At 40.4% G+C, this 26,382-nt stretch overlaps 1 protein-coding gene across 1 annotated transcript; it reads left to right on the forward strand.

The window, feature by feature from the left end:
* Nucleotides 1-7,068: 7,068 nt before the first annotated feature.
* LOC111894179 (uncharacterized) lies at nt 7,069-14,791 on the forward strand. The gene is made up of 2 exons (XM_023890262.1): nt 7,069-7,129; nt 14,439-14,791. Exons 1-2 carry the CDS (start codon nt 7,069-7,071, stop codon nt 14,789-14,791), a joined length of 414 nt encoding a protein of 137 aa, XP_023746030.1.
* The last annotated feature ends 11,591 nt before the right edge of the window (nt 14,792-26,382 follow it).

The following is a 26,382-nucleotide window of genomic DNA, read 5'->3' on the forward strand; positions in this document are numbered from 1 at the left end:
CATTAAATGTGAAATGAACATACTTAACATTTTATTACTGTTGAATTGAATCCATTGAACGTGAAATAAACATTCTATCTCATTCAACTGTTTCATTAAACAATTCATTCCTCATGTACATGTGATTGAAATCTTGCGATATCTTATTGAAACAGACAAATGATTGTGCAACTACATTATACAAAAGAGAGTATGAGGATGAAAATGATTAAAGGCCAACTTCAATTGTTTATTATATATTGTTGGAAAAACATATGACTTTCCATCTTAAATGTATAATCTTTCACTATATTCGACAAATATATATATATATATATATATATATATATATATATATATATATATATATATATATATATATATATATGTGTGTGTGTGTGTGTGTTTGTGTGTGTGTGTGACATTCTCATTTTTACGACTAGAAAAAACCGATTTGTTTATGCTTTATTTTCAAACCAGGGTAACTTTTAAAGAAAAGTGTTGCGGAATTTGTTCTCAGAAAAACATGATAAATATGTTATCAAAGCATTTCCGAATAAATGTATTTTTATTCATTTTAAAACTTTCGAATGTCATCGTCAATACGCAAACATAAGCATAAACAAAACTTACATTCATTTACACTAGTGATCTATATCTGTTTAATCTCTTGGTGTAGTGTAGCCTTATATCGACACCTCTGATACAAATAAACTGAGTGGGTCAGGTTGCGAAACCTGATGAGTACATAGGGTTTTCAACCCACAATAATATAGTTATTATGTTTCATCATCAAACAATTAACTCATTTACCCATCCCCATTATCTTCTTTATTCTTAGTACCTTCTCTATGAATCATTTATCCCTCATTATTTATTCTTAAGGATTGTCCTAAGGAATAGGCACGAAGTCCATCGTTGCCAGGGTTTATATAACAGGCACTATGTCCATAGTTGTCAGGGTTTATCGAACATGCATTAAGTCCATAGTTGTCAAGGTTTATCTCATTTATCAATAGTATTATTTTCGGGAGTCCACACGCAACATGTCAATGGGTTTTTAGAATACACCGGGTGAACATATCGTTCACAACACCTACAGGTTGCGAGCCTGCTAGTGTTCCACCGGACCGTCTAGAATAATCCGTGGTTGTCATCCATACTCTGCTAGATGACGGGGTCAATGCTTGGGTAAAGGTTTATCTCATTTTTCACCTATCACCTTCATCTCATGATCTATGTCACCTCTCATCTCATCCTCCAACTCATCTTTCATCACACACCAACTATTTCATTTACACATGTTCTACCCAACATATTTGTAGATATAAAATACATATACAGTTCAGATCTAAAGAAAAAAGTTTAGATCTGAAAAGAAAATACATATACAGTTTAGATCTTATGAAAAGGTTTAGATCTGAAAAGAAAATACATTTACAGTCCAGATTTGAAGAAAAGGTTTAGATCTGAAAAGAAAATACATATATAGTCCAAATCTAAAGAAAAAGTTTAGATCTGAAAAGAAAATACATATACAGTTCAGATCTGAAGAAAAAAGTTTAGATCTTTCTTCCAGTATAGATCTATGCACACATAGCACGTAATTTATATAAAATACTTCTTATATATATATATATATATATATATATATATATATATATATATATATATATATGTGTGTGTGTGTGTGTGTATGTGTGTGTGTGTAAGATGAAAGTAATTATGCACTCACTTGTTAAGGTGGTGATTCTGAACTCAGACAGCGCTTCGCTTCTTAAAAAAAAATTCCTTCGAAAAACCGGGAGGTTTGCTGAAAACCGAGTTTTGTGCGGGCAAAGCTTCTGAGCCGAAAAACTCTTTTTTTTTCTCGGAGTCTTCAGATACTCTAGGGCTTTCTTCTAGTTCTAGGGAAGTTTGCTAGGCTTGGGGAGGGGTGTTTGGGAGGTTTAGAGAGAGAGAGAGAGAGAGAGAGAGAGAGAGAGAGAGAGAGTAGAGAGAGAAAGAAGTGTGAAATGGTGTGAGAAAGAAGGTTGGCTTCGCATCCTATTTATAGTCGGGAGGCCTCGCATTACGCTGGTCATACCCTTGGTGGTACGCTGCGTGTAGAGGCAGGTGTCCGAGTTTTGGTGAGGAGACATGGCACACTTCGGACCGCAGAAGGAAAAGAGACCGCGGGGCGTACCAACTTCTTACGCGGGGCGTACTTCGGTCAACGCGGGGCGTCCGACTGTACAATGGGCGTAGCCTCACACCCAACTCGCATTTTACACCTTCAACTTCTAAAATTCGTAACTTTCGCATACGAGCTCTGTTTTCAGCGTTCTTTATATCCACGCGTAGGTGAAGATATATTCTACAACTTTCGTTTAGACTCCATCGGCAAATTTTGACTTTAGTTTTAATGTTATATTTCTAACAATTCGGGACAAGAAAAGTCTGTTAAAAACCCATAACTTCTTCATCTGATGTCCGTTTTCGTCTATCTTTTTACAGTTGTGCTACTATTAACGAGACCTTTGATTCTCGTTGAGGTTATGTCGGCTAAAAACTGTTCGATCTACTATCCAAACTTCAGGCTGCGTACTGTTAATCCGAAACTTGGAAAAATCATAACAACTTCATACAAAGTCAGATTTGGGCGTTCTTTTTATGCACGCTCTCGGTTTAATATATACTACTAATTTCGTATAGATTGCTAAGACTAAAAATCACTTTATCGTAAACTCACTTTTTACGTCACGCAGTGTCGTGCCGGTTTTGCCGCAAAACTTCGACAGCCCATAACTTCTTCGTTATAACTCGGATTTCGGAGTTCTCGATATGTCCGGAATCCTTGTCACGACCACTACAGCTTTCTTCACAGATATCAAGTTTATCTAACATTTTACTTTTGACGCTTATCTTCGTTCTTAATTTATTATATCTTTATAGACAAGTATATAAGCACATAATTCACATAATATTCGAGTAATTCATCTTTATTATTTCAAAATGAGTTACAATGGTTGAAATTGACTAGTACATTATCATACTATTGCTTAGCCTAGAAACACGGGTGTTATAGTGTGTTTGTGTGTGTGTGTGTGTGTTTGTGTGTAGTATTAAATGGGGTTCTCTTATGATTTAAGAAGCGTTGTAACGACATATTACATGTTTAAATTCATAGGACCTAATGTGAAAGATATTTAAAAATATCCAAAGAGTATAGTGGGGTCCTTTAGGGTGGAAATACATGTCTCTGGAACTTGAGATCACTTAGCAAACTCTTTGGCCAGTCAAAACGTGGGGGAGCCTAGAATTATGCTCTACCGATCATGAAACATTTAGGGAGATTAATGTAAGAATGAGTAGTAATAAGGTGATTATGATCTTACTAAGATTTTTTTAAGTATGGTATCCATAATGCCGATACATGGAATAAGATTTGTCCCTTTGTTTGAAATGTTGTAACAGATACGTTGTAGTGTTTTCTATTGTGCTTCTCTTATTTGGTGAATAATGCAATATACTATGTCCATTCAACATAGACAATCTACTGATACTCCCTGTCAATCTTAAATTACTACCTAATTCAAAGAGTATGACTGATTGTGGAGGTTTAAGTAAATTAATACTCAAGAAGTGGGATCCAAAACATGCTAAACGAAACATAACAATAAATTAATGCAAATGGTAGCAATCCATCATATTATGAAGTCACGACCTAATAATAATCAAATCAAATGCAATTTATATTGTATATGTTTCAAAACATCAAACTAACAACTAAAATATTTATGCCATATAACTTGCAAATCTAATTCCTATGAACCCAGTATGATTCATCATGCTTGGTCCACGGATCTCCATTAAGTACTCATGAGTGTTAGTCAAAGTCTCTATGATATGTCCATTCAACATAGACAATCTAATAATACTCCATGGAATTATTAAATCATGACTTACTTCCAAGAGTATGACTAATTGTAGAGGTTTGAGTAAATTAATACTTGGGAAGTGGGATCCAAAACATGTTAAACGAAACACACTAATAAATTAATGAAAATTAATTCATAACATCAAGCTAAAAACTAAAACATTTATGTCATCTCACTTGCAAATCTAATGCTTGTGCACCAAGTATGATCATAATGCTTAGTCCGCGACAATGGCTTCATGAAAGGATCATCCAGATTCTCCTCTGATGATCCCTTACTCACTATAATCTCTTTTCCTTAACTTTCTTTCAAACATAATGGTACTTATTTAGTATATGTCTCGACTTCCCATGATCCTTAGGTTCTTTAGTCAAATCATATGCATCCCCGTTATCATAAAAAATTTAAAGGGGTTCATTCATGCTAGGAACAACACCAAGACTACCTATGAAATTCTTCAACCATATAGCCTCTTTCGTAGCTTCACTAGTTGTTATATACTTAGACTTGCATTTGTAGTCTGTCATTGCTTTCTGCATGGAACTTTTCCAAGTCACCGCCCCTCCATTAATCAGGGACACCCATCCTAATTGTGACCAAGAGTTATACTAGTACTAGGACATTGATCTTTATGTAATTTTTTTCCATGTTGCATGGGTAGAAATCCTGTCTTGGAGTCATACATCGCGAATTTCATCAATATCTTATCTAGGTATGCACTTTCTCTAACTCCTATTAGAAGCTTTGATATATCTTTATATCAACATACAACACTAGGAAGACTATAATATTCCCACTATCTTTGAAATAAACATAGGTTTCATCTTCTCTTCTTGAAAATGCAAACTCTTTGACCTTTTCATGAAAACAGATATTCAAGCTGTGAGATGCTTGTGTGAGTCCATAGATGGATCTCTTAAGCTTACACAATCTATTTAGGTGTTTAGAATGTAAAAAACCCTCTGGATGTGTGATATACACACCTTCGTGAGTTTTACATTAAGGAAAGCGGTTTTTACATCCAATTTTCATACTCCATAATCATAAAATGCATCTATGGAAAACAATATCCTAATAGATTTAATCTTAGCCACTAGTGAGGAACTTTCCTCCTAATTAATCCCTTGAGTTTGAGTGTAACCCTTTACAATCAGTCTAGCCTTTGATGGTTGTATATTACCATCAATTTTGGTCTTCGTCTTAAAGATCCACTTATACCTAATGGTTTTAAGTCCAGGTGCAGGATCAACCAAAATTTGAACTTGGTTATCATACATAGACTGAATCTTGTTATGCATGCTCTCTTTCCATTTGGATGCTTCTGGGTCCACCATTGCTTCCATATAGTTGTATGACTCATTCATACAAACTAGATTTTTTATCACTAATCAACACGTCCACTTCTGTAGTAATATAAAAACCATAAAACTCATGATAGAGACAAACTTTATTAGATCTACAAAGAAGAGGTGGAGATATGCCAGTCTCCCAAATAGGTAGTTCAACCTCTAGTTGAGAGCTAGTGTTAATTATATGTTCTTCGTTTTTTGACTCTTGAATCTCTTTAAGATCAATTTGGATCCTACTATATTCTTTGGATATGAGCTCCCTTTCAAGGAAGAGTCCTCTTTGAGAAAGAAACACCTTGTTCTCAGAAGTCTTGTACAACAAGTATCCAAAAGAATTTTGGGGACACTAATGAAGTAACACTTCTCTGATCTAGATTCTAGTTTGTCGTGGTCCTAACGACGTATGAAAACTTCACAACCCTAGAATTTCACATGTGCTAGTGATGGAAAATTCCCACTTCACAACCATTCTTGTAAACCAAAATATTTCCATTATCAAAAAAAGTGGAAACCGTCCTTAAGCAAGGTGTAAAATGAAATAATGTTTTGTGTTATTTTTGGTGAGTAGAAACAATCTAATAATCTAACTGAAACACCGTTATTCGCACGCACCAATACATTCTTGCCCTTATATTATTCTTTAAAGTTTTATGATTCAGTGTAATGTACCATACGTTGATGAGAGCTTGACAAATCTCTGGCGATGGGTATATCATTATCCGTGATATATTACACGCACCTATCCACTCTTGCCACTTTTCTTCTAATAAAAGTGATTTATGATTCTGTGTATGAAACCACACGTTGATGACATCTCACAATAGTATGTCAGTGAATGGTAGTTTTAGCCCACACTATCAGGAGACATCACAAACTAAGTATACATCATAAATTCATTCACTGATCGCTTAAGTTGATTCTCATTGGTGCTGATGACGTGTCTCACTGATGTAACTTCCTTGTCTTAATGGTAACTTTTTGGATAACTTCTAAAAAGATTCTTCATTATCTTGGGATACAAGATCTTTAAGGTGTATATATATTGTCACTCATGATAATGTAAAAAAGGACGAAAGTTTTTTGGTATAAATTGGGAATTCTTCATCTTAGGTTACCTTTATAAGAAATTCAAGAAATTAAGCTCTCTCTTAAACAGACTCCAAATTGTCAAATCCCTCAAAGCTTTCACCATGTCAAAGTCTATGTACGAGTTTGCACCCAACGCTAACATCATCAAAGTTCCTCATGCTCCTGACTCTACCATCGTCATTTAATCGAAAAAAGTGGCATTCTCTGATAAAATGCGAAAGTAGTTCGCAAACTCAACAATCGAAGACTTTGTCGACTATGTCAAGAGAGGTCCTTTTCAATGTGCATTTAGTGATTTCCTAGACCCTTTCTACCCTAAACATGTATGTGAGTTTTACTATACATGCTATGTTTATAATGTTGCTCGAATAATCACTGGAACTAGTGGAGATGGTTGATATAGGGTTACCATTGATGTAGAATCCTTTTGAACTGCTCTTCATCTTCCTCGATTCAAAAATTATTCTGAAACTCCCTCTAAATAAAGTTGCAAATATGTTCATGAAAAATTAGGGTATAACTTCAATCTTTTAGGCCTCTCTCGTGATCCATACAAGAACGCTCTTCGTCAATATTTTAATGTAGGGTGGAAGTACTTAACAGGTGTGATTGGAAAATGTCTTGGTCACAAGACTAGAAATTTAGATCAATTAAATCTCTTTGAGCAAAGGATTTTATATTCTATTGTTTGCAACAAGAAACTAGACTTCGGTTAACTTTTTCTTAATCAAATGGTTGACTGCAGTACTGCGAACAAGAAGCCATTAAATGTTCCTTATCCTCATTGGCTTGGTATAATCTTGTCTTGAATAGAAGGCTATCTTGAAAGTCATGGAATTAATGCCCTCTCCTCAAAATTTATGAATTCTACTCCATCTAAGAATGATTTTCCTATTATTGCAAGGATGCAAAAGTGGATTGAAAAACCCTATATGTTTCAATCCTCAGACTCTGAAGAGGATAATAATAATGATGATTCTAGTAATTAAGAAGATAGTGTAACGTCCGTAGATCCGGGCTAGTCAATTTAGAGATAATAGGGGTCGAATACGACTTTTCAACAAAAGATTATTTAGAATAAATAATCTTAAACAAGTTGTACAATATGTATCAAGGGTTCCGTACATATAAAGAGCGCCGAAATCTGAGTTATAACGAAGAAGTTATGACCCGTCGAAGTTTCACGACGGAACCGACACGGCACCGGGAAGACGTAAATAGTGAATTTATGATAGAGCCACTTTTAGCCTTAGTAATCTAAATGAAATTCATAGAATATGTTAACCTGAGAGCGTCCATAAAAAGACTACCCAAATCTGACTTCGTATGAGGAAGTTATGATTTTTCGAAGTTTCGGCTTCGCGGTGTACAGCCCGAAGTTCGAGTATTAGATCGAGTGGTTTTTAGCCGACACAACCTAAACGAGAATTGAAGATCTCGTTATTAGTAGCGTAACGATGAAAAGAAAGACGAAAATGGACATCGGATGAAGAAGTTATGAGATTTTAACGGACTAATCCTGTCTCGGCCTGTTAAAAATATAACTTTAAAAATAAAGTCAAAATTAGCCGACGGAGTCTAAACAAAAGTTGTAGGGTACGGTCCTGCCTACGCGTGGATATAAAGAACGTCAAAAACGGAGTTCGTATAAACGAGTTATAAAATATAATAGCATATTTACGTATTAAAATAAAGTATAAATCATATATATACATATATATATATATATATATATATATATATATATATATATATATATATATATATATATATATATATATCATTAGAAAGGTATCAACGATGCGGTCATTATAAGACTATTTTTGAGTATTTTCGACATTAGTTTATTAAAAAAATCGTTAAGTCTATTTAAAATAGTACTATGAAGGGGTGTTTAATCGTTTATATAACTATAAGGTCATTAACTAATTATGGAGGGTAGTTTTTGTAAATTCAATTACTATAAATAAGAGCCTTAAGATCTCATATTTCTTGCACCATTCTCTTGGTTCAAGAGTTTTTCTCTTCTTATCCCCCGAGCATTTCGGTCCCTCGTGATTCGACTTCTCTTTCTATAGGTTTAGTATAGTAAGGTGAGCGCCGCAGCGCAGCACGAATCTTTCTTAGAATGATTCAGCGACGAAGTTCTGCCCCTGCAGAGCCTGAATCCTAGCTAAAACCCCCATCTAAGTAAGTTATGTTTACCCTATTTTAATATAGCTTATATTTAAAATTAATATTGTTATTATGAACTTATAATAAATATTTGAACTATTATTATGACTTATATAAGTGTCGTTATAATATCTTTTTAACTACTCATGGTACGGAGAATCTAGTTTAAAGCGCCGCATAGGGTTGTTGGATTTCAGAAGTGTTATACGCCAAAATGGTCTTTCCCTCCGGTGATGACTGGCCCCTGTCCGTACATAGTGGTTGGAAAGTATTGTTTAAACGCTTATATAATAATAATAATAATAATAATAATAATAATAATAATAATAATAATAATAATAATAATAATAATAATAATTAGTCACGGTAAATATTAGACTAAAATCTAGTGGTAATAATACTAGGTTTCGTCGAAGGAAATTATTTTAAAGTAAACGAAGCGCTGTCCGAGTACCGAGTCACCACCTTCTCAGGTGAGTGCATAGTTACTTTCATCTTACACATAGATATGAAGTATTTTATATAAATTACGTACTATGTGTGCATATTATCTGAATACTTCTTGTCTTTGCTGGATGAACGATTTTATACATGTTTTAAATGATTTAAATTGTATGTGTATCTAATATCTACGATAATGTTGGGGTAAAACATGGGTAGATGTCAAAGATGGAATATGAGTTGGATGATGAGTTGAGAGGTGTTATAGACCACGAGGTGAGGGTGAGAGGTGGACGATGTGAGAAGCATTTTCCCAAACAATGGCCCCGTCATTCAGCAGAGTATGGATGACAACCACGGACTATTCTAGACAGTCCAGTGGAACACTAGCAGGCTCGCAACCTGTAGGTGTCGTGAACGATGTGTTCACCCGGTGTACTCTAAACCTTGGCGACCATGCAGACTTGGTGCCTAAACCTTGGCGATCATGCAGACTTGATGCCTAAACCCTGGCGACTATGTAGACTTCGTCCCCGTTGTGTAAACCTTGGCGATCATACAGACTTGATGCCTAACCCCTGGCGACTATGCAGACTTAGTACCTGTTGTGTAAACCATGGCAACGATGGACTTCGTGCCGATTGCTTAGAATGATCCTTAGGAATAAATGAACGAGGAATAGCTGATTCTTAGGGTAGATCCTTAAGAATAAAGAAGATAATGGGGTGGGTAATTGGGTCGATTGCTTAACTGTTTAAACATAATAATTAGATTATTGTGGGTTGAAAACCCTATGTACTCACCAGGTTTCCCAACCTGACCCACTCAGTTTATTTATATCACAGGTGTCGATATAAAGTGACATTACACTGAGAGATTAAGGAGATATAGATCACTAGTGTAAATGAATGTAAGTTCTATTTATGCTTATGTTTCTGTATTGACGATGATATCCCAAATGTTTTAAAATGAATAAAATATGTTTCTTTGGAAATGCTTTGATAACGTATTTATCGTGTTTTTCTAAGAATAAATTTCGCAATATTTTTATTAAAAGAGGTGCTCTGATTTTTAAAAAGCATAAACAAAATCGGTCTTTTCTGGCCGAGAAAATGGGGATGTCACACTTGGTATCAGAGCATTAGTTTAAGCGAACTAGGAATTTGTAGGAAATTTCTAGACATAAACTTAGAATGCTAAGCGATGATTGTGAGATGAGTGTCTTCTATAATTTAGACACGAGCACTATTTTATTTTAGGAAAGATGCCTAAAATGTTTTATGTGCTAAATGATTTATGTTATAGCTATAAAAATGCCTTATATGCTGTTATTTGTTCGGATCTATGGTCTGTTGCCAACCGGATCTGGAAACCTCATGTGTTCAGGATTCTAAGCGTACGATTACGATATTAGAACTAGCATGTAACGTTTCAGAGTAATAAGGATATTTATACGTCTATCGTAAATAAGATCTTTCCTATCTTAAATTCTCGTCTTGGTACACCGAACGTCTGCTTGGGTGTAGAAAACAAGAGGAAGATGACAACCTGAGCCTAAGAATGTGATGGGTCATGCATCGGTCGTTGCGCCTGCACCCGAGCCTATCACAATGGCAGAAGTTCAGGAAGTGATGTGAACCATGATAAACTGAGAAAATAGAGGAAAAGAGATGGCTTACCATATTGAATAATACCTATCAGAAGATATAATAAGAGAGGTGTCTTGCCTTTAGAATACGTCTGATAAAATAGCAGTACGTCTATAGAAGTAGGGTACATCAGAATGTACACATTTGATTGGCGAGATGATAGAACGATTGATGTAATTCCTAAAGTTTTCCTATCATCTGGAATGTCCATCACCAACCGAGTTGAAGCAGAATTGATGATTGAAAATATGCATGGAAGAAGTCCTTGTAGAGTCTAGGGAAATTTTTATGATTATTTGGAGACACTCGTATGTGTTAAATTGTTTCGTGATTTTAGGACATGGGGACTGCGAGACAATACTTGGGACGAGTATGAGTAGGTGTAAAAGGTAGTAGATGCATATACTACCGAAAGCACAGGACTCATGCTTGGATCAGGGAAAGTCACAAGTTTACCAAGAAGCCAATAATTGATTCCGTTTTATTCAAGCATGCCGTTACCATCGTTTCGGTAATGACTAGGAAGATTGTTGTTATTCCGACCCTAGTGGTCATATCAAATTGAGTCTGACTACGATGAGTATGTTACGTGGTTCAGAGAACCAAGTTCGATGTAACATCTGACTTAAGCCATAGGATTGAAGTAAAAGATAATCGAAGTGATCGGTAGAGGTATCGTGACGGTTGCTTGTAGCTAGAAATGCTACCTTTTAAAATGTGGTTAGAACATGAAGGAAGGTATAGTCTGTTCTGAAATTTAACTCTAAAAGACCTGAGTCCAAGCGATGCATCATACGATGAGAGGTCATTAGAACATGACCCATCAGTCTATTATGATAATCGAAGGAAGAAACTTATCTCAAGTTTCTTAAAAAAGGAGTCTCCAATAAAGATCGAGATCGCGACATGAAGATCATGATTGGAAGTCTAACATGAGATGGAGAGCGGGTCCAAGATCGGGCACCGCCTGCAGTCAGGAACTCTTAGAATTAGATACTCATTCGAAGAAACATCAAAGTTACGGTTATTACATAGGATGAAGAGATAACATATAGATTCATCATGTGAGTCCTATTTCGTTGATGATTCCGGGACGTAATCATCCTAAGGGGGAGATAATTGTAACGCCCGTAGATTCGGGCTAGTCAATTTAGAGATAATAGGGGTCGAATACGACTTTTCAACAAAAGATTATTTAGAATAAATAATCTTAAACAAGTTGTACAATATGTATCAAGGGTTCCGTACATATAAATAGCGCCGAAATCTGAGTTATAACGAAGAAGTTATGACCCGTCGAAGTTTCACGACGGAAACGACATGCAACCGGGAAGACGTAAATAGTGAATTTATGATAGAGCGACTTTTAGCCTTAGTAATCTAAATGAAAGTCGTAGAATATGTTAACCTGAGAGCGTCCATAAAAAGAACACCCAAATCTGACTTCGCATGAGGAAGTTATGATTTTTCGAAGTTTCGGCTTAGCGGTGTACAGCCCGAAGTTCGAGTATTAGATCGAGCGGTTTTTAGCCGACACAACCTAAACGAGAATTAAAGATCTCGTTATTAGTAGCGTAATGATAAAAAGACAGACGAAAATGGACATCGGATGAAGAAGGTATGAGATTTTAACGGACTAATCCGGTTAAAAATATAACTTTAAAAATAAAATCAAAATTAGCCGACAGAGTCTAAACGAAAGTTGTAGGGTACGGTCTTGCCTACGCACGGATATAAAGAACGTCAAAAACGGAGTTCGTATGAACGAGTTATAAAATATAATAGCATATTTACGTATTAAAATAAAGTATAAATCATATATACGTATACATATACATATACAAATTTATATATCATTAGAAAGGTATCGACGATGCGGTCATTATAAGACTATTTTTGAGTATTTTTGACATTAGTTTAGTACAAAAATCGTTAAGTCTATTTAAAATAGTACTATGAAGGGGTGTTTAGTCGTTTATATAACTATAAGGTCATTAACTAATTATGGAGGGTAGTTTTTGTAAATTCAATTACTATAAATAAGAGCCTTAAGATCTCATATTTCTTGCACCATTCTCTTGGTTCAAGAGTCTTTCTCTTCTTATCTCCCGAGCATTTCGGTCCCTCGTGATTCGACTTCTCTTTCTATAGTTTTAGTATAGTAAGGTGAGCGCCGAAGCGCTGCACGAATCTTTCTTAGAAAGATTTAGCGACGAAGTTATGTCCCTGCAGAGCCTGACTCCTAGCTAAAACCCCCTTCTAAGTAAGTTATGTTTACCGTATTTTAATATAGCTTATATTTAAAATTAATATTGTTATTATGAACTTATAATAAATATTTGAACTATTATTATGACTTATATAAGTGTCGTTATAATATCTTTTTAACTACTCGCGGTACGGAGAATGTAATTTAAAGCGCCGCATAGGGCTGTTGGATTTCAGAAGTGTTATACGCCAAAATGGTCTTTCCCTCCGGTGTTTTATGTCTGGCTCCTGTCCGTACATTATGGTTGGAAAGTATTGTTTAAACGCTTATATAATAATAATAATAATAATAATAATAATAATAATAATAATAATAATAATGATAATAATAATAATAATAATAATAAGACTAATAATTAGTCACGGTAAATATTAGACTAAAATCTAGTGGTAATAATACTAGGTTTCGTCGAAAGAAATTATTTTAAAGTAAACGAAGCGTTGTTCGAGTACCGAGTCACCACCTTCTCAGGTGAGTGCATAGTTACTTTCATCTTACACATAGATATGAAGTATTTTATATAAATTACGTACTATGTGTGCATATTATCTGAATACTTCTTGTCTTTACTGGATGAACGATTTTATACATGTTTTAAATGATTTAAACTGTATGTGTATCTAATATCTACGATAATGTTGGGGTAAAACATGGGTAGATGTCAAAGATGGAATATGAGTTGGATGATGAGTTGAGAGCTGTTATAGACCACGAGGTGAGGGTGAGAGGTGGACGATGTGAGAAGCATTTTCCCAAACAATGGCCCCGTCATTCAGCAGAGTATGGATAACAACCACGGACTATTCTAGACAGTCCAGTGGAACACTAGCAGGCTCGGAACCTGTAGGTGTTGTGAACGATGTGTTCACCCGGTGTACTCTAAACCTTGGCGACCATGCAGAATTGGTACCTAAACCTTGGCGATCATGCAGACTTGATGCCTAAACCCTAGCGACTATGTAGACTTCGTGCCCGTTGTGTAAACCTTGGCGATCATGCAGACTTGATGCCTAACCCCTGGCGACTATGCAGACTTAGTACCTGTTGTGTAAACCATGGCAACAATGGACTTCGTGCCGATTCCTTAGAATGATCCTTAGGAATAAATGAACGAGGAATAGCTGATTCTTAGGGTAGATCCTTAAGAATAAAGAAGATAATGGGGATGGGTAATTGGGTTGATTGCTTAACTGTTTAAACATAATAGTTAGATTATTGTGGGTTGAAAACCCTATGTACTCACCTGGTTTCCCAACCTAACCCACTCAGTTTATTTATATCACAGGTGTCGATATAAAGTGACATTACACTGGGAGATTAAGGAGATATAGATCACTAGTGTAAATGAATGTAAGTTCTATTTATGCTTATGTTTCTGTATTGACGATGACATCCCAAATGTTTTAAAATGAATAAAATATGTTTCTTTGGAAATGCTTTGATAACGTATTTATCGTGTTTTTCTGGGAATAAATTCCGCAATATTTTTATTAAAAGAGGTGCTCTGATTTTTAAAAAGCATAAACAAAATCGGTCTTTTCTGGCCGAGAAAATGGGGATGTCACAGATAGTGATGATGAGGATGACGATAATGATGATGCTGGTGATGAAGAAGATAATGATGATGATTTAGAAGCTGGTAATAAAGAAGGGGATGATGAGGAAGAAGAAACTGATAAACATGAAGAAGAATTAGCAGCTGAAATGGGAGAAGACTTCACTCAGAAGATGAACTCCCCTCCATGGTTGAACAAGCACATTCATTTTTCAACTACTTATTCATCATCTTCCTTTGTTGATGACAGTGTACCTCGTGGATCAACCCCTCCTGTTGGAGAGACTACTGAGCCAATGATCCAAGATGAACTTTTTCCAAAATCATCTCCTTATCCTCAAGATGATGTTATTCCTCAAGCTTAGACGGTTCCCCTTATGCCAACACCCATTACTATTGTTGCTCTTCATCAGGGTGATCAGGAAGCATCCAGCTCCAACTTTCAAAATGTTGTGCTTTCCCAACTCTCTCTATTTATGCAGATTACTCAGTCAATGGATAGAAGGTTAATAAAAGCTGTAAAGGATTTGGCCATAATGAAGCGATGTATGGATTTAGGTGATGATGATGATATTGTTGTTGATGAAACCCCGAAAAGCTCTCCATGTGATCAACCTCCTCCACCTCCACCTCCATCAACAAATCTTCCTCCACCATCTTATCCCCCTCTGAGCACTCCTCCTCTTCCTCTTAACTCTCTTCCCCAATATGCTACTGCCAAAAAGGGGAAAATCTTCAATAATAATGTGGAGAAACAACACATTGTTTCATACCTGCATGACTGGATTGATAGGAAGAAGTTTGGAGATATTCTTGCTCATAGGTCAAAGCTTGATCCTATCATCAAAGTTAGATGCACCAAACCAAGGAATGAGTCACTGAAGCTTCACTTGGTTAGAAAGAAAATATAATACGAATACACTTAAGTTGTTTATGCTCGTGAGCTAGTCAAATTTGGCTACAGCGAGTAGATGCAAATTCAAGGAATTATCGACAAACACAAGGGTGTTCATGATCAATAAGTGAAGTTGGCAATACAGTAGCTACTCAACAAAGTCAAGAAGTTGAATCTTGTGTTATTGGTTGTTCCATCATCATCTGGTGAATCAAGACCATCCTCCTCAGGCAAAACTGGTGCTCCCAAATAATCCAAAAATACCAAGTTTCTTCTTCCTTATAAAACTCGGTATATCAACAATGAATTACCAGTGGGTATTGAACCATTCCAATATGTGTTCATTCTAGAACCAAAGCATGGGATATTTTATCTTGATAGTGAGAATCATATGTGCTTTCAACGCACTAATGACCTTCCTTCTGCTCCCATTAAACATATGTTTCATCTTCTCTTGGAAGGACTAGGTCAATATGGACTGGAAAGAGGATATTGTGTGTTGATATCACTAGAGCGGAGTAGAAGATTGGATGAACTTAAGCTTGATCAATTCAGATGGGTCAATCTTGAAATCTTAAAAGAAGCTGAAAAGTTCTACATTGGTTCTTCTAATGAATCTGAATAAGAAGATTAGTTTTTACATCATCGGATAGGGGGAGATTATAAGGTCACACCTTATGATCTGATGAGTCAAACACACGACACACTATTAGATCAACGTTAGTGACTACTAAATTTACAGTGCCAACGTATCAAGCTTATTAGTGTCAGCTTATAGTACAGTTATCCGATTGTAATCTTTTGTATATTCTAACGACCCAATTATTCAAAGATATTTTTTCATTTTTGATTACTCAAATACATTTCCATATTTCAAGAAATCCAATCATAATTGTTTTCATAACACATGTCAAATACAACTTTTATTCCAAACATCAGAGTGTCCATAAAACGTCTGGGAGAGAGTGCACGTGTAACAGCCCGGAATCCCAGGTATTATTAAAATTATGTTTTGGGGTGATTTAAGAGGGGACTCGGCGAGTTGGAGCCTAGACTCGCCGAGTAGGATCGCGGACTTGGTCGCGGGTCCGCGACTGGACTCGACGAGTCCAGATATGGACTCGGCGAGTCGACGCTGTTCAGCAGAAACCCTAACCGTTCAGTTTGGATCGTATTTAACACCTCTTAGGCTGTCATTTCCAGTCTTTTGGTCAATTGAGAGAAACCCTAGTCGCTGTGGACGCCTAGAGCAAGGGAGAAAGCTTTGGAACTTTGGAAGAAGTGGTTAGGCAAGGAGAAGAAGGATTTGGCTAAGGAATATCAAGGAGGATTGAGCCCTGAGATTTGGGGGACACAGAGAGTGCGATTCCAGGTAATAACTCGGACCAAATCTGTTATTTTGATGTATTTATGAAATTAGGGTTTATAGAACCCATTTAGTGATTTGATGAAGAAATGCCTTGTTACCCCACGATTATAGTCATGTATTAGGACCTTTAGAGGTCCAGAAGGTCCCATGCATGTGTACTTCGGGACGAGACCTATCTCAGGAAGCAGTTACTCGTCTGCATGGCATGGACTCGCCGAGTTGTTCTTCAGACTCGGCGAGTAGCTTGAAGATGTGTTGGGACTCGCCGAGTTGTTCATCAGACTCGGCGAGTGGAGTCGGGGTAGCCCCGCGATTCTTCCACGAGGACCTCGTCGAGTCGAGAGGTATACTCGACGAGTAGAAAGGGAATATTCAGGAATCTGTGAGGACGACTAGACTCGCCGAGTCGCCATGGAACTCGCCGAGTCCAGTCGAGTTGACCGTTGACCAGAGTTGACCTAAGTCTGACTTTTTAGGGATAGTCACACTTAGCTGATATGAGTGTTAATGAGTTATGTAATGTTATAGGAGGGTTGTAGCTCGTTGGTTTGTGCGCGAGCGATTTCAGGAGTTGCTAGCTTTCAGCACTTACGAGGTGAGTCTTCTCACTATACTGTACCCGGAAGGGTTTGACTGTGTGACCGGAAGGTCGGATATGATATGTGATATGTATGCTATATGTGGTATGTTATATGTTATATGTGCTATGTATTATGGGCCGGAAGGCGATATGATGTGTGATGGACCGGAAGGTCGGCGTGGGTAAGGCCGGAAGGTTTACCCAGCAGGGACGGAAGTCCCCTGAGACACATGGACCGGAGGATGTGTGATGGACCGGAAGGTCGGCGTGGGTAAGGCCGGAAGGTTTACCCAGCAGGGACGGAAGTCCCCTGAGACACATGAACCGGAAGGTCGGGCCTGGAAAGGCGTATGTGCGTAAGTTGTATATTGGGGAACTCACTAAGCATTTATGCTTACAGTTGTTATGTATGTATGTGTTTCAGGTACTAGCGAGGACCGTGGGAAGGCGCCGGCATGATCGATACACACTGAAGAATGTTTCATGATCTTGGGAGTTTGAATAATTGTATTGACTAAATAATTAAACTGCTTATGCCTTGGTTTTTAATGGAAATATTTATGTTTTAAAAATGAAAAAAATCTGTTTGGAAATTTGAGTTGTTACAATTGGTATCAGAGCCTTGGTTTGAGGGATTCGGGTACACCTTCGGGGGTAACTGAACTCAAACCGAGGATTTGAGGAAACTTTTCAAATAAAGGCATAAACTTTGGTAAATGGTTTTATGGTAAGCAAGAAAGAAGCAGTGTGTACGATCAGTCAGCGCCCGAACGGTAAAGATCCCCAAAATACCTTACAATATTATATGATGTGAATTGTTATGCATGCTAGAAGACTAGGTATTCATGATAGGACTAGAGTGGCCTGATTTGTGATGCCTTAGTCTAGGGAAGTTGCCTATATGTGATGCTTTGCTAGTATGCGGGTAAATAGAGCGTATCAGAAGTAGAGTACTCACTATCTGGAGTTTGGGGAGGAGGACTTGGGATGAACATTGATGCGGTGTGGTCGGTACTATTGGGCCCGTACTACCGAGGACACCGGGTCAGTGGGAAGCCCAAGTAAGAATCCCTGGACATCTGGGACTGAGTAGGGTTGCGTGTCGAGTACGATTATACTCGGTAGAATCTCTGATAGTCTTATGTTGTATTTCAGAGATATCATGGTTAGACCGCGGCACGGGGCAAGTTCGAGTGGTATGAGTGACGAGGATATTCGTCAGATGATCCACGAGGAGGTGGTGGCGGCGATCCGGGCTGAGATCCCGGAGATGTTTGGGTCTATCAAGACCACTCTGATGGAGACATTCGACGAGCGGTACGCCGCATTGACTGAGGCTGCAACCGCTGCAGCTACCGCAGCTGTGGCCGCTGCTAGGCCACAGGGGGGTGATTCATTGCTGTTCCGAGAGTTCAGCAACACGAAGCCACCAGAGTTCGATGGTACGCAGGATCCGATTGCTGCGATGAGGTGGATCGCAGATATAGAGGGGTGCTTCTATACTTGTTCATGCCCGGAGCACCTGAGGGTACGGTTCGCTTTGAACCAGCTCCGCCTGGGAGCGAAAGACTGGTGGAAGTTCGTGACAGCGGATTTCACTTTGGCAGAGACTACAGCGGTGACATGGGAGGGATTTACTACCATGTTCAGGGATGAGTACGTTCCCCCGGTGGAGAGGGAACGATTGGTGCAGGAGTTCTTAACCCTCAAGCAGGGTACCGATTCTGTTGCGGTGATTACACGGAAGTTTCATGAGAGGGCGATGTTTTGCCCTGAGCTGGTGTCCTCAGAGCAGGCTCGGATGAGCCGATACTTGGGTGTCTTGAGGAGGGATATTCGGGAGTTTGTGTCAAACTCCACTTACCACACTTTTGCTGAGCTTCAGGCGAATGCCAGGAAGCGCGAGATCGAGTTGGAGACTCAGGCTAGGGAGGAGGCCGAGTCTCAGCGGGTGGATCGGCGACCGGCTCAGTTCCAGCCGGCAGCCAAGCGGACCAAGTCCGCTGATTCGAGGACAGGAGGTTCGAAGGGTCGCACTTGCGGGAAGTGCGGCAAGAGTCATGATGGAGCATGTCGATCTGGTGCTTGCTACAAGTGTGGCAAGGAGGGGCACATTGCTAGGGAGTGCCCCAAGGGATTTTCGGTTTGCTTTCATTGCAACCAGACTTGCCATAGGAAGGCCGAGTGCCCTCAGCTTCTTCAGGGATCTGCACCTGCTGCCGGAGTTACTGCGACTCGACCGGTGAAGGCCGAGGCCCCGAGGGCTCGGGGAAGAGCCTTTCAGCTGACAGCAGAAGAGGTCCGCGCTGCGCCCGATGTTGTGGCAGGTATGTCGTAATTCATGTAATTATTTTAATGTCGATATGTTATGCTTATGCTGTTATGCGCGTAGGTACTTTCCTTGTGAACTCTGTGCCTGCCTTAGTGTTATTTGACTCGGGTGCGAGTAGGTCCTTTGTGTCCTTGGCCTTTAGTCAGCATATTGGCGTTAGTCGTGAGTCGTTGAGTCGACCTTTGAGAGTCTCTATAGCTGACGAGAAGGTGATTTGTGCTACGGAGGTTCTTCGGGGATGTGTACTAGAGATTTTCGGGGTTGGATTCCAGATTGACCTGATTCCTATCGCGATGGGGGATGTCTGTGTCATCGTGGGCATGGACTGGTTGAGCCGGTTCGGCGCTGTCATCGACTGTGAGCGTCAGTTGGTGACTATACGAGACCCAAGCGGGGGAGTTCTTTCGGTATACGGCGAGGGTACCCGTTCGGGATCGGCTTTTTGTTCGGCCGCTAGGGCGAGGCAGTGTCTACGTCAGGGCTGTAAGGGTTTCGTGGCGTATGTGATGGATACGCGGGAGGTTTCTGAGAAACCGAAGTCAGTTGAGGAAGTTCCGGTGGTGCGCGAGTTTTCAGATGTATTTCCCGAGGAATTGCCGGGAATACCGCCTGTGAGGCAAGTAGAGTTTAGTATCGATCTAGTTCCGGGGGCAGCGCCTATTGCCAAGGTGCCCTATCGTCTTGCACCTCCAGAGATGCAAGAGTTGTCCTCGCAACTCCAGGAGTTGCTGGGAAAGGGATTCATTCGGCCGAGCAGCTCGCCATGGGGAGCACCTATTTTGTTCGTCAAGAAGAAGGATGGTTCACACCGGATGTGCATTGATTACCGGGAGTTGAACAAGCTAACGGTCAAGAACCGTTACCCGTTGCCGAGGATCGATGATTTGTTCGATCAGTTGCAGGGAGCATCTTGGTTTTCCAAGATCGATCTGAGGTCAGGATACCATCAGGTGAGAGTACGGGATGAAGACGTCCAGAAGACAGCGTTTAGGACGCGATATGGACATTATGAGTTTGTGGTGATGCCTTTTGGACTCACCAATGCCCCGGCTGTGTTCATGGATCTCATGAACAGGGTATGCAGGCCGATGTTGGATCGGTCAGTGATCGTATTTATCGACGACATTCTGGTGTATTCGAGATCGAAAGAGCAGCATGAGGAGCATTTGTGGGAGGTCCTTGAGGTATTGAGGTCGGAGAAACTTTATGCAAAGTTCTCCAAATGCGACTTCTGGTTGCGGGAGGTCCAGTTTCTTGGGCATGTGGTTAACCAGAAAGGGATATTGGTTGATCCGGCCAAGGTTGAGGCGGTGATGAGTTGGGAGGTGCCGAAGTCACCCTCTGAGATCAGAAGTTTCCTTGGGTTGGCAGGGTATTATCGGAGATTTATCAAGGATTTCTCCAAGATTGCAGTGCCACTCACCAGATTGACCCGGAAGGGTGTCACGTTCTCATGGGGGCCCGATCAGCAGACCTCCTTTGAGACACTTCGCCAAAGATTGTGCGAAGCCCCGGTATTAGCTCTTCCAGAAGGGATGGAAGATTTCGTGGTCTATTGCGACGCATCGATTTCGGGATTGGGTGCAGTGTTAATGCAGAGGGGTCATGTGATAGCTTATGCGTCAAGGCAGTTGAAGCCTCATGAGGCGAGATATCCCACGCATGATTTAGAGTTGGGGGCAGTGGTGTTCGCTCTCAAGATTTGGCGTCACTACTTGTATGGGGTTCGGTGTACGATATACACGGACCATAAGAGTTTGAAGTATTTGATGGATCAACCCAACCTAAATATGCGTCAGAGGAGGTGGTTGGATGTGGTCAAGGATTATGATTGTGAGATCCTGTACCACCCAGGCAAGGCTAATGTGGTAGCCGATGCATTGAGCCGCAAGGCGGAGAGCACCTCATTGCGAGACATATGCTTGAGACTGACTGTGATGACTCCAGTATTGGACGCCATCCGTGGGGCCCAGGCGGAGGCCGTGCGACCAGAAATGCAGAAGAAAGAGCGGGTTATGGGGTTAATCTCAGAGTTTGTCAAGGATAGTCGAGGCCTTATGACGTTTCAGGGTCGGATTTGGGTACCGTTTGTGGGCGGTACGCGTATTACCTTGATGGAAGAGGCTCATAAATCGAAATTCTCGATTCATCCTGGTGCTACAAAGATGTATTTGGATTTAAAGAAGGAATATTGGTGGCCCTGTATGAAAAGGGACGTGGCATGGTTCGTTGAGAGGTGCTTGACCTGCCGTAGGGTTAAGGCTGAGCACCAGAGACCGCATGGCAAGTTACAGCCATTGGAGATTCCCGAGTGGAAGTGGGAACAGATTACTATGGATTTTATCACCAAATTGCCGAGGACTGCTAGGGGATTTGACGCAATTTGGGTGATCGTGGATAGGTTGACAAAGAGTGCACACTTCCTTGCCATCAGTGAGAGTTCTTCGGCGGAGAAATTGGCGGAGATATACGTGAGAGAGGTGGTATCTCGGCACGGGGTACCGATCTCGATTGTGTCAGACCGTGATGTGCGCTTTACTTCCAGATTCTGGAAGAAATTTCATGAGGAGCTGGGTACTAAATTGCATTTTAGTACCGCATACCATCCCCAGACAGACGGTCAGAGCGAGCGGACAATTCAGACGCTGGAGGACATGCTCCAAGCGTGTGTGTTAGACTTCGGGGGTAGTTGGGATGCGTATTTACCCTTGGCAGAGTTTTCCTACAACAACAGTCATCATTCGAGCATTGGTATGCCGCCTTTCGAGCTGTTGTATGGTAGGAGGTGTCGGACTCCCATTTGCTGGGGAGAGGTGGGACAGAGAGTGATGGGCAGCACGGAGATCGTACTCCAGACGACAGAGCAGATTCAACAAGTGAGACAAAGATTATTGACTGCCCAGAGCCGACAGAAGAGTTATGCAGACAGGCGTCGATCCGAGCTTGAATTTCAAGTCGGCGACTTCGTTCTCCTGAAAGTCTCTCCTTGGAAAGGAGTGATTCGGTTCAGGAAGAGAGGCAAGTTGGGGCCCCGGTATATTGGGCCATTTCGTGTGATTGCAAGGATAGGTCGGGTAGCCTATCGGCTGGAGTTGCCAGCGGAGTTGGGTCAGATCCATGACACTTTTCATGTGTCGCAGTTGAGAAAGTGCATAGCCGATGAGTCGGCAGTGGTTCCATTGGAGGATATTCAGGTGGATGCGAGCCTGAATTACGCGGAGAGACCAGTGGCTATCAGGGATCGAAAGATCAAGGTTCTGAGGAACAAGGAGGTACCTCTGGTGTTGGTTCAATGGCAACACCGTAAGGGATCAGAAATGACTTGGGAACCGGAGCGCGAAATGCGGGAGCAGCATCCGGAACTATTTGCAGAATGAGACTTCGAGGGCGAAGTCTAATCCAAGTGGGGGAGAATTGTAACAGCCCGGAATCCCAGGTATTATTAAAATTATGTTTTGGGGTGATTTAAGAGGGGACTCGGCGAGTTGGAGCCTAGACTCGCCGAGTAGGATCGCGGACTTGGTCGCGGGTCCGCGACTGGACTCGACGAGTCCAGATATGGACTCGGCGAGTCGACGCTGTTCAGCAGAAACCCTAACCGTTCAGTTTGGATCGTATTTAACACCTCTTAGGCTGTCATTTCCAGTCTTTTGGTCAATTGAGAGAAACCCTAGTCGCTGTGGACGCCTAGAGCAAGGGAGAAAGCTTTGGAACTTTGGAAGAAGTGGTTAGGCAAGGAGAAGAAGGATTTGGCTAAGGAATATCAAGGAGGATTGAGCCCTGAGATTTGGGGGACACAGAGAGTGCGATTCCAGGTAATAACTCGGACCAAATCTATTATTTTGATGTATTTATGAAATTAGGGTTTATAGAACCCATTTAGTGATTTGATGAAGAAATGCCTTGTTACCCCACGATTATAGTCATGTATTAGGACCTTTAGAGGTCCAGAAGGTCCCATGCATGTGTACTTCGGGACGAGACCTATCTCAGGAAGCAGTTACTCGTCTGCATGGCATGGACTCGCCGAGTTGTTCTTCAGACTCGGCGAGTAGCTTGAAGATGTGTTGGGACTCGCCGAGTTGTTCATCAGACTCGGCGAGTGGAGTCGGGGTAGCCCCGCGATTCTTCCACGAGGACCTCGTCGAGTCGAGAGGTATACTCGACGAGTAGAAAGGGAATATTCAGGAATCTGTGAGGACGACTAGACTCGCCGAGTCGCCATGGAACTCGCCGAGTCCAGTCGAGTTGACCGTTGACCAGAGTTGACCTAAGTCTGACTTTTTAGGGATAGTCACACTTAGCTGATATGAGTGTTAATGAGTTATGTAATGTTATAGGAGGGTTGTAGCTCGTTGGTTTGTGCGCGAGCGATTTCAGGAGTTGCTAGCTTTCAGCACTTACGAGGTGAGTCTTCTCACTATACTGTACCCGGAAGGGTTTGACTGTGTGACCGGAAGGTCGGATATGATATGTGATATGTATGCTATATGTGGTATGTTATATGTTATATGTGCTATGTATTATGGGCCGGAAGGCGATATGATGTGTGATGGACCGGAAGGTCGGCGTGGGTAAGGCCGGAAGGTTTACCCAGCAGGGACGGAAGTCCCCTGAGACACATGGACCGGAGGATGTGTGATGGACCGGAAGGTCGGCGTGGGTAAGGCCGGAAGGTTTACCCAGCAGGGACGGAAGTCCCCTGAGACACATGAACCGGAAGGTCGGGCCTGGAAAGGCGTATGTGCGTAAGTTGTATATTGGGGAACTCACTAAGCATTTATGCTTACAGTTGTTATGTATGTATGTGTTTCAGGTACTAGCGAGGACCGTGGGAAGGCGCCGGCATGATCGATACACACTGAAGAATGTTTCATGATCTTGGGAGTTTGAATAATTGTATTGACTAAATAATTAAACTGCTTATGCCTTGGTTTTTAATGGAAATATTTATGTTTTAAAAATGAAAAAAATCTGTTTGGAAATTTGAGTTGTTACAGCACGTCGCGTCATCACGCGTTGCTCTTGCCCTTGGGATCTGAAGTACCTAAAATAAATCCACAACCTGTAAGCTAAATGCTTAGTGAGTTTCCTAGAGCATACCATACTGATCTCCTAACTATTTGTAACCTCCCGTGCTGAATAATAATATTAACCTATGTTAGGACATCACATAATCAAAGGGAACCCAAACCACAATTCCTTCCATGAAGGCCCAAATATCCTTTCCTTGTTAATGGGCCCAAAGTCCATGACCAAAAATCATTAATGGGCATCTTGGCCCAATAAGACCCTACCATATCACCAATGGCCCAATACAGATAAAATGGCCCACTATTCTTAGAATGAAACCAAGCCCAATAACCAAATGATGCCCAACAGATCAAAGGCCCAAAACAGATCCAAGCCCATCTGATGTGTACGCTTAGCGTACCACCCTGGTACGCACAGTGTACTGGGGCTCTGGGACTTACGTGCAGCGTATACTGGGTTACGCCCAGCGTACTAGCAGATTAAGCACTTTTTCCATTTAGTGCTTAATACTTGATTCTTTTACGTCCAAAAGTCAGATCTACATTTATTAAGATGACCTATGGCATAAAGTTGGCAACTTTATGCCTTTGCATGCCTCATATGTTCCCAACAGCCCCATTAAGACCTTTCTAAGGTTCTTAACCCATGCATGAGGTCAAAACACCCACCAAGACTCCATTTTTATGTTGCAAAAGGACCAAGGGGCCTCAGATCTGTCATTTCCATCCTCTGGAGTTGCTTAACTCACAAGTGGAGGTCCAAAATCAACTAAAGGGACAAAACTAGAAAACCTTAGCTAAATCAAATGAATAAGATGTCAAGGTCATAGCTTTATACCTCCAAAAGCTTTGCAAAGTGACCTAGATGCAAATTATTGAAGCACCAAACCACCCCAATCTTTCCTAGTAATTCCCTTTTCTTGAATGAACTCTAAAATGGCCACAAAAACCCACTCCTTAAGCTCAAAACCCTCTCACACAATATCTCAGTTGTAGGTGGACGAAATGAGGCTAAAGAGGTTGATAGGGTTTGGTCCAAGAGGCTATAAAGTGTTTAAATAGGGGTTCAAGTCCTAGATTTAGAGTTTTGGCCTTCTGTTGTGTACGCCCGTCGTACCCTTTCGTACGCCCTGCGGACGCAAGGCTCATTCGCGATCCTTCTCCCATAGTACGCTAAGGGTATGCCCAACGTACTAGAGGGACTATTTTTTCCAATTAATTCATTTTCAAGGGTTTCAAAGGTGTACCTGATTTGGAGTGTTACATATATTAGGTAATGGTATTGATAAGTATAGAATAAATCACAGATCTAGTATCTTGTGATAAGATCAATTCTTAGTATAGATTAGACACAATCTCTTGAATCATTGGATATACATGTATAGATTAGTATATATACAACATTAGGGAAAACCCTAATGTTGTGATCGTGGCTTTGTGTTAATCGTCTTTGTGACAAACCCGTCTTCTTGGTGAAGACAAAACCTCTTTCTTGGTGAAAGAAACAATTTGGAGAACTCTTTGTGTCTTTTAAATTTTTTTCTTTATTTTTCATCGTTTAAGTTTCTTTTTAGTCTTTATACTTGTAGTGTATATGATCGATATAAACCTTTAGAGTGCTATTGACCTAAAAGATATTCCAGAGTCATCCAATGATAGAACCTTAGATAACACTACCACTCAACCTCAGGATGAGATTCCAGTTCAGCCCATTGACAATTCATTACCTCTTCGTTGATCTAGTAGG

Source organism: Lactuca sativa, chromosome 6, assembly GCF_002870075.4.
Source record: "Lactuca sativa cultivar Salinas chromosome 6, Lsat_Salinas_v11, whole genome shotgun sequence".
Taxonomy (NCBI): domain Eukaryota; kingdom Viridiplantae; phylum Streptophyta; class Magnoliopsida; order Asterales; family Asteraceae; genus Lactuca; species Lactuca sativa.